This window comes from Podarcis vaucheri, assembly GCF_965113315.1.
Source record: "Podarcis vaucheri genome assembly, chromosome: 11".
Lineage (NCBI taxonomy): Eukaryota > Metazoa > Chordata > Lepidosauria > Squamata > Lacertidae > Podarcis > Podarcis vaucheri.
Window position 1 is genome coordinate 62,710,936 of NC_138749.1, and position 12,396 is coordinate 62,723,331.

The 12,396-nt window shown below is 43.0% G+C and overlaps 1 protein-coding gene across 1 annotated transcript in view; it reads right to left on the reverse strand.

Annotated features, from left to right (window-relative positions):
- Positions 1 to 299: 299 nt before the first annotated feature.
- The window catches only part of LOC309542643 (proprotein convertase subtilisin/kexin type 5-like), a gene marked incomplete at its 5' end in the record, with an annotated part of 53,844 nt that continues 41,747 nt past the window's right edge, over positions 300 to 12,396 (reverse strand). Inside the window, 10 exons of the mRNA XM_082241454.1 lie at positions 300 to 2,406; positions 3,067 to 3,253; positions 4,618 to 4,718; positions 6,111 to 6,328; positions 6,853 to 7,030; positions 7,527 to 7,757; positions 8,308 to 8,541; positions 9,151 to 9,368; positions 10,867 to 11,011; positions 11,310 to 11,393. Coding sequence (XP_082097580.1) covers positions 1,994 to 2,406; positions 3,067 to 3,253; positions 4,618 to 4,718; positions 6,111 to 6,328; positions 6,853 to 7,030; positions 7,527 to 7,757; positions 8,308 to 8,541; positions 9,151 to 9,368; positions 10,867 to 11,011; positions 11,310 to 11,393 — 2,009 coding nt within the window. The 3' untranslated portion in view covers positions 300 to 1,993. The remainder of the gene's footprint in view (positions 2,407 to 3,066; positions 3,254 to 4,617; positions 4,719 to 6,110; positions 6,329 to 6,852; positions 7,031 to 7,526; positions 7,758 to 8,307; positions 8,542 to 9,150; positions 9,369 to 10,866; positions 11,012 to 11,309; positions 11,394 to 12,396) is intronic.

Genomic DNA, 12,396 nt, shown 5'->3' on the forward strand with positions numbered 1-12,396 from the left:
GCCCTCCGATTCTTCCCCTTCGCTCTCCATTTCCTCTCTCCCCTGTGCCTCTGTTCCTGAGGCCCTGACATATATGTTGGAAGCTGCCCAGAGTGGCTGGGGCAACCCAGTAAGATGTGTGGGGTATAAATGGTAATGGAATGGGATGTCCCTATTTTCATCAGAGAAATGTTGGAGGGTATGCTGATGCCCTTTTAAATGTGTTCGTGGTTTGTGTTTTATTTTGTTCTTGTATTTTTTATCTAGTTTGTGTTTTTATCTTGTATTTTTATGTTGTGAACCACCCAGAGATCTACAGATGAAGGACATTATACAAATTTAATAAATAAAAATGAAAATGAACATTTACACAGAATGGTATTTGCAGCAACTTCCATGAGAAATGCACTTTAATGCATACTAGGAAACATTAAAAAGCCGAGAGACCTAATAAATTTGGTGGCAATATACCCTGAAAATGGAGACTAGTGAGAGATAAATCCATCACAAAATGAATTACAGTGCAAACTATAATCCACCGCAGCAAGTAATATCATGAAAGCTCATTCCAGTATGGTTAACTATTTAAATATAAATACATCTCTCTTAATAACAGTACATAATTTAACAGATTGGCAAGATATTTGGGGCTAATGGCATGATTAACATACTTGTGTGTAATTGCTTGATGACTCCCAGATGAATGTATTCTACTTCATCTCAATTAGAAGTGAAATAGCAGGAAGTGACCTGAAAGCTCTGTCTGTGCTGCAGATTAGTGACACCAGCCATCAAATTAGGAACATGCATGTATGAATTGGAACTTTTGTCTGACCTGTTTCTTTTACATTTGTATCATAGCGGGATGAATGGGATGACTTTTGCCTCATGTGGAATAACCCAAAAGATAGAACCATAGAGTAACACCCACATGTAAGGCTTCCCTCCCCTCCTCCAGGCTGTCCCAGAGGGTTGCGGGGGGGGGGGGCTCCTGGAGCAGATTGGAGGGCCCAGGAAGCAGCAGGAAGGAGAGGAATGGGTGTTCCTGTCATGTCTGTTGGTGCCATATCAAGTCATGGCCACGGTTATGTAGGGGCTGCATAAGAGCAACGCATTATCGAATCTAAACCCCAATATTCCCAACAAAACAGTGAAAACAAAGAACACAGGCTATGGGTGGGGAAGCTGAACCTTATATTGCATTGAAGCATGCATATTTATTGGATGGAATTCAATGTTGTGCTATGTTGAATGTCCCATCTGCAGAAGCATATCAGCTTGCCAGGTGGAATGATTCCTCCTTCCCCACAGTTCTGGTATCTGGTATTCTCCTGAGCACGACAGGGAATTTCAGGGGACAATGGGGCACATAGGCAGAGAAGGGAAGGAAGCCTTGTTGAGCACATGGAAGCCTTTGACCAGGGATTCTGCTGCCAGGGTTCTTTATGTGAAATCCCATTGTGTGTGAATGGGGTTGCCAGTCTGCCAGTTGCATATGGAGCTCTGAACCATTGTAACCCATTCCAACTCTTTTTAGCATTGTGTCACACAAAATAAGTAGACTAACAGTGAAGTGAATAAAGATATGTCAAATTAAGAAGACACCAAGTCATTTTGTTCCATGCTTAGAGTGGTGGTCTTCTTCATTAAAGAGGACTATAAGTTGGACATTCAGCTCAGGTGTTTCGTGTACTAGAAATGTATCATGAGCCTTAGGGACAATATAATATAATAATAAGAGAACAGGAGGAAGCAATTATACTCAAACTATATTTGAAAAAATTCTGTGTGGATATAGACAGCCATTTACCAAGGTGCTAATTTAGGGTAGTATACACATAATTACTTGATAAGCTGAATGCCATCTCCTCCTTCAAAGCAGTAAGTATTCCACATCCACCCACACTCACATACAATGGTTGCAAATATATCTATTGTAAATGGCTGTCTGTACCATTCAGGTGAGATTCTGAGTGTGCAGGAAAGACAAAGTGACACATAATCTAACTAAAGGTTATCTAAAGGAGTAACTTTCATCATCATACTCCAGTTCATCTACTTCATCATCTTCTAGAAGTCCATATTTAAATTTGCGATAGACTGTGCCATCTTGGCCCATATAAACAATATCATCGTCATCATCGTCGTCATCATCTTCATCCCGGTCCTTGTATTCAATCACTTGATCTTCATAATAACTGGTGCCCTGGTAGTGGTTACTTTTGAGAGAGGCAAGGGCCTTTGCATTATCTCCCAGCTTTTCATATCCCCCTTGCTTTACTGGCTTGGGCTTGGCCCGTGATCTTCTCCATATGAAAACAGGAGCTCCAATGGCAAGGAGCAAGAAAATGAGTACGGCAACAACCAAAGCTGCAGCTTTGCCTCTCAGTCCCTCTGGCAAGTTAGCGATGCGTAATATACATTCATCTGAAAAACAAAGCCTTCATATATACACACATATATACACACAAGCACACATGCATGCACACGTGTTTTTAAAAGTGGAAATAAATTTTAGGATAAGGATGAAGAACCTTTTCCATCCAGTTTTGAATTCATCACTAACAACTGATTTGTTCATGCACACAAAGAGATAAACATGAATTTCTCTCTTCACAGGCCACCACTGCAAATACTAGTTTTGGTTACAATCGTAACCCTGCTTGCTTGGGAGTAATCCCTAACTCAATAGGACTTAATTTTGTGTAGGCATAGTTAGGATTGCACAGTTAGTTAGGAACAAGCGACACTAGAGAATCTCCAGGTGAATTCCCATTGATAAAACACCTGAAGAAATTTTGAGGTGTATTTGTAGTGTCTGCTGCTAATACTCTGTGACACAAAGCTTTGTCCATTAACAAAGAGAACCAGTAGGGCACAGGAGTATTGTGTTAAGACCAATGCATGTAACAGATGCACCTCTAAGGTGGTAAATCTGGATTTTACCACTGCAGTCTGCTGATTTAATTTCACACTGCAATTCTTCACAGGACTTGGATACAGGAGGGGGAGGGGGAAGGAAGAGAAGAAGGACCATTGTACAAGACCATTAAACATGTCCCATCAACCCTTTCTGCTCATTATTACCTTGTGTTTTACTGCAGTCACAGCAGTCCTGAATTTGCACAAGTTCAGAACTCTTACAGCATGGCACACAACGATTTTCATCCAGGTAGATCTCCATGTTAAGATGGCATTCTGTACAGTTGAAGGGCCCAGGCCCCTTACACTGCATGCAAGTGTCATGACATTTTTCACATCTTGCTGGGTGCTCCTTAAAGTCAGAAACACAGGAAGAAACTTGGACTTGGACTCTATAAGGTGAAACCTACCATACAATATGAAACTGTCTGGTCCCAAACGAAACGTGTACATGCACCAGGCCAGGTGGCTTTCCTATAGCCCTTTTAAAAAAGCCTGAATCCTGCTGATAAAGCTAGGAAGAAGGAGCAGGGAGGACTCAATGCAGCTATTGAACAGCCAATCAGAAATATTTCACCTTTAAAAAATCTGCATGTGTGTAGTTCTGCCTGTTGCATGGGCTAGGGAATCATGCACACTGTACCTATTTGTCCAGTTCTTTATCCAGTTCCTTGTTCCTTGCAATGCCATCTTGACTGCGAGTCCTGCAAGACCTGCTCCTGCTTGGAAGAGCAGAGCCCTGACTGACTCCAGCTACAAAGGTGAAGCTGCTGAACAGACACTTGGGCTGCGGTGTTGTTTAGGGTTCTTTTTTGGGGTGGGGGTCGTTGTTGCTGTTTTTTGTATCTTTATTTTCGAACTTGTGATTTATGTGGAAATTGTTCAGTTTGGTTGTGTATTTTTTAATGTTTTGTTTATTGTTTATTACTACTTTTGTTACATTGTAGTTATGTGTGTTTTTCATGTTGTAAGCTGCTTTGAGCATGGTTTGAACTGTGACAAGGCAGCATACAAATAAAATTATGTATGTATTTATGTATGTATATATGTATGTATGTACCTGTGCAGAAGCTTATTTACATGCATGTGTTGCATGTAGCTGGATCAGGGCCCCTGATAACCTTGGGAAGCTGGACCATGGGATCAGGCTAGAGATAACTGTTCTTATTTGTTATCACAGAATCACAGAGCTGGAAGGAACCCTGCAATGCAGGAATCTTTTTGCCCAACATGGGGCTCGATCCCTTAACCCTGAGATTAAGAGTCCCATGCTCTACCAACTGATATTTTGTTTCAGCGTGCAAAGATCTGGCCAGCAAGTTCTGCTTGTTAGTGACACAAAGATCTCTTTGCTGTGCTTCTGTCTACCTTAATCATGTTCTTCTCACAATGGGTTGTAGATAGCCAACTAAGTCACACTTAGATATTTTCTAGAAGGACCATTGATGCAGAAAGTCCTTTTATCTGTACTACAGGATTGTACTCTGTTCTTAAATCTAATCTTGCTCCTCCATTAGTTGCTTCATATATGAGAATAAGCGAGTAGGAAAAAATATGACAGCGCAATGGGTGCTGGTAATAATTTGTAACAAGGAGAGAACGGGAAGTTAATGTATGGATCGCTTGGTGAAATGCTTCACAATCCCTAGTTTAATGTAACAATGCCAGTGAAGGTGTGTGTGTTTGTTTTTCTTTGTCAGTTGGTGTATGAAGTACCTCTGAGGTTTTGTATTCTCCTAGCAAGCATTCTGAGTTGCAGATTCCAGCAGCGAAATGGTAGCTCCATACACAGGATGTGCAGAAGAGCGGTCCTTTCCCTTAAAACAACAAATAAAATCACTTAAAAAAGGTAAGTAATAGAAAATCACCCAACTTGTAGTTCAGTAGTCTTCAGTCTCTGCAGTCCCTTAGGCCAAACAGATAATCGGGAGCTCATTTCATCTTATTATTTTGTAAGCTGCGCTTGGTGCTGCACCTTAGGTCAGGCAGCAACACCGTAGCGTGTCCCGACTCACCAGTTGAAGACCAGTGGTTTTTCATTTAATTAACGAAGTAAATAGAGTAAAATAAGCAGGTTGCAGTGTTTGATCCCTAAAAGCTTAAGCTGATTTTGAAACAAAAACCATTCTAGAGGTATCTTGTCTAGGCTCCAGTTAAATAATTCAACTATTACAATATCAGTTTCAGACACCCCCCCTTCCCCTCCATAATTACACCTGGGGAACTGTGGTTGTCTTATCAGCCAACCCTCGGGTCTGCAGCTGCTGAATGCTAGGTTAGCTCTTAGAAAGACTTCCCTCATCCATGGCCTGATTGTGGGTGAAGAGGCCAATCTGACCTGTTTCACTGAAACCTGGGTGGGTGAGCAGGGTGGAGTTGGTCTCACCCAGCTGTACCTATCTGGGTACTATTATCAGGGCAGACCTGAGGGCCAGGGAGGGGGAGTTGCTGTGCTCCGTAGAAATCCCCCCCCAGGCTCTCTGTCCACCTGCAGGGGAATCTAGTGTGTGTGTTCCTGGCTTTGGGCAATCAGGATACATTAGCGATTCTGCTGCTGACAGAGCTGGTCTCAGAGGCAGTGCTGAGGACCCCCAGACTGATAGTTTTGGGGTGCTTCAACCTCCATGCCGACATTGCCAAGGCAACTGGTCCTGGGGTGGCTGAGGACTTAATGGTTGCTGCAGTGACCATCGGGCTGCCTCAACATGTCATCAGCCCATGTGACAGGCCACACTCTGCCCTTGTTTTCTTAATTAGGCAGGAAGAGGGTGATCTGAAAGTGGAGGAACTTGACATCAGTCCCTTGTGGTGGTCAGATCACTTTCTGTTGAGATTTAGGCTTTCAGCACCTTTCCCTCTCTACAGAGGCAGGGGACCTACTAGGATGGTTCAGCCTTGGAAGCTGATGGATCCAATGGGTTTCCAGATGGCTCTGGGGAATTTTCTGGTGAAGCCCCATCTGACCTCTGATGGATGACACTATCATTCCTGAGCTCCCCCTCCTGCTTCGTGGAGCCTGTTTGGTATACTTCAGAGCTTAGGACGAGGAAACAAGCTGAGAGACATATCAAATGCAAGTGAAAGAAAACTCCAGTTAAATGCAATAGAACACTGGTGAGGGCTCATCATTGAGCCTACCTAGTGGCAGTGAAGGCAGCAAAAAAGAAAAAGACTTTGTGAATGCAGAAGCATATAGTGTGGTATCTTACCACTGCAAGTACGGCAGGTTGGATGGCACCGCTCACAGCTGCCTGCATCACGATCAGCATAGTAATTTTCAGGACAGGAAATGTGACATTCATTTTTGGAGTGAAGCAGGAATAAATCTTTATCACAGGACAGACAGTCTGTAGATTCTGGTCCCATACACTTCTTGCAACTTTTGTGACACCTCTCACAAGAGCCAGTAGAATTGTCTGCATAGTACCTGAAACAGACAAACAAAGCACACAAGGATTCTTGAGAAGGGTAATGTCTCTTGATTCTCTTTGCATTTTGAAAATTTGAATTGTTAACAGATGCTGGGTGTTTGTGCTTTGTAATAGCCATGAAGTTCTAACATGGAAATGAGTGAAAGGGGAATCTCGCAAAAGAAAAAGGGAGTGTGTGTTTGGTATTATTGCTATGCACCTTGATCATTTTGGCAAGGATCGCTCATAAATTTAGTCTCACTATCTTGGCATTCACTGTTATGCTACAGCCAGCAGTTCTGAAAGAGTTCCAACTTATAAACTAAACCGTCTTTTCGGGGAGTTGCAATATTAGTAAATATTGGTAAAAATATCTTCCCCTTTCCTCTTGGGTGTTAGTTGATAGGAACATTAACGATCATTTAGATTCAGTATGCCAGGACATCCTCAGGCTACACTCCTCAATTCTAAGGGAATTATGTTACAGTTTAGCATAGCTCCTATCCAATAGAGCTTTTCAACTTGACACCTAATGTCTTACCCAGTTGTACAAATTGATACACATCCCCTTTCTTGCTTGTACCAGCCTGGTGGGCAGGACAGGCACTGTCTGCTGTGCTTCCCATTGCAAGTCTCACAAGTCCTGTGGCAAGTGTGGCATTGGCCTTCATCCCTGTCCATATAATATCCATCTGGACAGACTTCAACACAGGTTCCATCTGCAGAGAGAACAGCACCAAATTACAGACAGGCAGCATTCCCTTTTTGCACTGCAATAAGAAACATCAACTCAACTGTGCTTGGGGATACTGAAAGAGTCTTACAAAAACCAATTCTTTCTCATTTTCACTTGTAACTCAGGAAAAGGTTATGGAAATCCTATGGCGGAGTTGGCAGGCACTATCACATGAATGTCAGTGGCAAGCTGGTATTAAGGTGCAAGGAGTAACTGGTTTGGAAAAGTCAGTTCCCTAGATAAGCTCTACTGGAAGATTCCCATTAGCAGAAGGTTTGAGACTCTCATGATCTGATCCAGAGCACCTGCCCACTTTGCATGTTTCCCAATCTCCTTGAATTGATTAGACAGCTCTGTGCAAGTTGCTTACTTTTGTGTTTACGTGATTTGAGTCATTCACAGAATAACTTAAATACAGAAGACAAAGAAACAGAAGATGACAAAGAAGGATACAACCTTGGGAAAGGGGCAAGGCTTACTGAGAAGAAGCATATCTTGGGGACAGCTGAAACACTGATCTTCAGCAGGGCCTGTACATTCCAAACACTTCCTGTGACAAGGGCTGCATGCTTTGGTGTATCCATCATAGAACTCAGTGCTGGAACAGCCTTGGGGCATCTCACACAGGCCTGAAGTAGTCATCAACAGACCTTCGGCACAGGTAAGGCAGTCAGTGGAAGAAGAACAGGTCTGACACGTCCTGTCACAGTCTGAAATGTGAAGAATCACAACTATTTGTTCAAGGCTCTTACAAGTCCCAGATGGCTACCTGGCTCCTTTTAGTCTATTTATACAGTTAACTGTCAATCTCTAGCTTTACCTATGTCTCTATTGCAACTGTTTCTGCATCCATATCTGTCTTTTTCACAGAATGCATGCTGTACCAGGGATCATGTTACATTTATTCCCACTGCATTGGGTGGGCACTGTACTAAGAACAGGCATCCACAGCCAACACAGAATTAACACCAACTGATTGATAGGTGGTTGTGGTTTGGGGGGAAATTGCTTTAGGTGACCAAATTGGACATCACTGGGGGTCCATGATTGGCTCATAAGTCAAGCAATCCCCACCTCTGGGGTAAACTTGCCTATAAGAAGTGTGTGTGCATGTGTGTGGGGGGGGGGGGACGATGACGACAAATAAGCCTTTAATTAGTTAATTTGTTGCATCCATACCAGTGGAACATCGATGTCTTCTGGCAGGGAATTACTGATCAAAATGACTTCTGACCTCTGCCTCTGAATTGAAAAACATACCTTTACAGATGTCAGTCTCTTCTTCGTAATAAGTGCCATCTGGACAATTTGAAAAACATTCACCATTGTATAGATACATTTCCTTTGAACAATCAGTGCAGTCATTGGAATCTGGTCCATCACATTTTTTGCAGTCTTTATGGCAGGGGAAACAGCGGTTGGAGTCAGCAAAGAAGTCAGGTGGGCAATAACGTAAACAATTCCCATTGTGCAGGTGAAATGGTGGAATGCACACTTTTGAGAAAGAGGAGAATATATCAGGAGATGCAAAAGAATACAAAATAGCACAGTGTGCTCTTGAATGTGCTATGAACTCTCCCTTTCCTCTGTCCTACGTTTTGCTGGCTGCAACAAAACTAAAAACCATTGCCACAGCCATGTCTCAACAAGAGCTCTTCTCTTCTTGCTATCTGCTGCTTAAGTCGACAGGCTCTCACCCCTCCCTAATCAGAATACAGCGATTTTCTTTCAGACTCTATGAGAGTGGCATGATCCAAAACTCTAGTCATATCTGCATGTTTTGTAAAAGTCTTTGCAGTATTGATGTGAGGCACCAAATTTACACAAGCCGCTTGGCTCTTGGGTGGACCCCACACAGATATGCTAGCTAGGAATAGCTGTCCAGGGAGATTCTAGATCAGAATGTACTGCAAAGTCCACAGGGCAGAAATATGTCAGACCTCAGTAAGCACCAATCTATTTCTCCCAGCACATTCTTCCCATGCTTTTGGTTTTGTCTCAAAACACCAAAATGGAAGAGTATTAAGCACGCCCCCTGCATTTCTAAATAGGCATTCATTTAACGACCTGGGTCAGAGCCATACTGCTGATTCTCTGTAGTACCTTTGCATGAGCTCTTGATAATGCATTCCTGACACATCTCAGGGCAATCTCTACAAATGCCATCATCAGCAAAGTGGTTCTCTGAGCAGGCAAGTTTACATTCTGTTTGTTCTAGGAGAAAAGGACTTTCACAGGACAGACATCTGGAGGCATTTCCTTCACACGTTTTACAAGGGCTGTCGCACTCTCTGCAGGCCCCGTCTTTAGTGAAAAAGCCCCTAAAGTAGAAGCAAAGAATAAAAAAAGATCAAGCAACAGAACATGCTGTAAATTCTCAGAGAATTAGAAAAGGCTGTTTGGGGTGAGCTGAGGGCTTTAAGAAAGCGTTCACAGTAGACATGGCTTTGTGCACCACAAGGCCTTAGATCTTGAGGTGTCAGGTCATATTTTCTCCACTAATATAGAGTATTATGCAGCCTATAGGACTCTATGGCTGCAATCCTATCCACACAAGGCCTGAAGCACAAGGGCTCATTTGCAGTTGAATGGCACAGCTAAAAAAAGGAAATAGAGGACTCCACTCACATTATAAAACTCTTCAGTGAACTTTAACTGTTTAACTGTTTAACCTGCTGTACAAATAGTAGTTTCACATAAAATGTCATTTGGCTGTAATTATGCATGTGTTGTGTAAACATTAGCTTCTGGGTTAGGATGAGATATTTCATTATTTATCTATATGTATGTTGAAACAATAATAACAATAATAATAATAATAAACTGTTTTTAATACAGTGTATTCCATTGGGAGTGTATCCATTACATTAAAAAACCCACAACCCTGTTGATGGAAAGACTGAGGAAGGAAATCGTTGCTTACCCAGTCCTGGGGTGGACGGCAGTTGTGGCCCATTGCATCAGGTCCTGACCCCTCAGAGCGATGCTGGCCTGGGCAGCTGGCAGTTAGAAAATCCCCATGCCAGCCAATGGGAAGGACAGGAGTTTCCGCCAGGCCCCGTTTGAATTCTGACCAACCAAGCCAGTCCAAGGGGGTGGGGCTTGGGAGCAGGCTTCACTCTGACCCACCCCCTGGCTATAAAAAGGCAGTATGTCCCCCCTATCCTTGGGACCACAATCGGCCAAGAGCACATCCTCCCACCCCACCTTCATAAGTACACTTTGGGGCTTGTTGTATATTAACATTTCTTCCCTCTAAGGTTATGTGATTACTAGATTTGCTGTGGTTCTATAATAGTTGCCATATTCGGTGAAAACAGATTAGTCCCATTTTCAGGTTTTGCCTTCCCCACAGCAGTAGTCACAACTTTGGTGGATAAGGCATTGGGTGGAGTCCTTAGTCTAACATTTCATGGGGGGTGAAGTGGTTCCTCACCCCCACCTCGGAACCACGCGGTCACAGGGGTACCTCCTTAGAGGGGTCTAGGTGGAAGGGGCATACGTGTAGACCTGTGTCTTGCGATGGAACCTGAATCCCACGCTTGACCCTGCCGTGTGTCAGCCCTGCAGAGCTGGCACCTATGGACTAGGCCTTGCTTCCTGGGGAGGGGTCACGGTGAGTAAAACCGCAGTGCATTTCTCAGCACCCTCATTTGCAAATTGGCAATTGTTCTGAAGCATTCAGGTCTTTATGCAGCTTTCTACAGCCAGCAGGATTAGATCCATTTTGTGTCACAGAAAATACGGAGGTGAGAACAACATAGAAGTATGTGAAGGAAAGCTGCATGTCTGCACAGATTAATATAAAGAGAAACGTACTTGGGACACTCCTGCAAGCATTTGCCTTTGTGCAAATAGCGTGGCATGTCTGCATCGGAGTGACACTCGCAACGTCTTGTCTTCACATTTCCCAAAGTTCCTCGTGGGCAAGTGCGGATACAAGACTTGCCAAAAAGAAATCTCTCTGAAAATAATGAAACAGGCAAAGTATGTTTTGAAAGACATTTGCATGACATTTTGGAAATTCCAACTAATTCGGGAATTAATGGAGAGTTTCCATTACAATGCAGAAAAAGGTGGAATGAGAATTAGGATGCTTTTTTGTAAGTAAGTAAGTAAGTAAGTAAGTAAGTAAGTAAGTAAATACTGTTATGTTTTAATGAATTCTTAACTGTATGTTCTCCACTCATGCATAAAGCCTGTCTTTAAACAATAACATTTTTTAGGCAATGTGTAGCAACAAAGAAGATAAATGCTGTTACCTTGGGGACATGAAGTGCATGTGCTGGCAGTTTTCTCACAGGTTTGGCATGAAGATTCACATGGCTCAAACTGAGTAGTTGTTGCTGTATTAGGAGATAAGGAGGAAATGAGTTAATAATGTCACTTTATATATTTGTGGGCATGCGTGCCCAGAATACATGGTTCCAGATATGATTATTTAGTATCATTTAGATAATAAAGGGAAATAAATGCAAATCTTGCTGAGATGATGAGACTTTCACCTTGACTGGAGATATTGCCCATAGTAACACAGAATATGAATGAAATAAGGGGTGGGAACAATGTCTACTAATCATCAACAAGGCAGCATCCATCTAGATTTCTGTTAATTACTTAATTCACTTTTTGCAACTGAAATCCTGATTTTAAAATGTGCAGAAATATACAAGCCACAGTGGCCTTCTACCTATTGCAATCCTATTATAACAGCTTTCATGCCCTCCAACATTTCTCTGATGAAAATAAGGACGTCCTATAACAACAATATTTATATCCCACCCATTTGCCTGGGTTGCCCAGCCACTCTGGGCTCCTGCCAACATATAAAAAGCACAATAAAACAGTTGCTGCCACTGTGGCAGCAGGAGCAGGCAAATGCACACCTTGGAGGCTGGATCTGCTGCCCATGGGGATTCTGCTGCCTGAGGCGGTCGCCTCACCTTGCCTCATGGGTGAGCCAGCCCTGCAAATCAGGTTCAGTGCAGCTGATAATTGTCCTCACTTTGCTGAAGGGAACATCAGAGAGTAACGATGCCCCACCGTGGTGTCTATTGTACATGAAACATTGCCTAATCATGTGTCCCTACAAAGGACTAGCCTGTGACAGTGGCTTTTTGTTACCTGAAGTGAAAGGCAGTATTATACCTCCTTCCCATTCTACATGCAAAAACCAGCTGGACTGGCAGCTTGATCTTCTTTAAAACTCTGGCAGTACAATAGCATTCTTCATTACACCTGAGGCAGCAAGCTGGTTAAAGGCTCAGGGCAGGCCATGGGGTAAGCAGAGCTCTTTTGTACAACAGAGGGGAATGACTAGGGCAGTCAGAGGAGGAAGGAAAGAGGGAC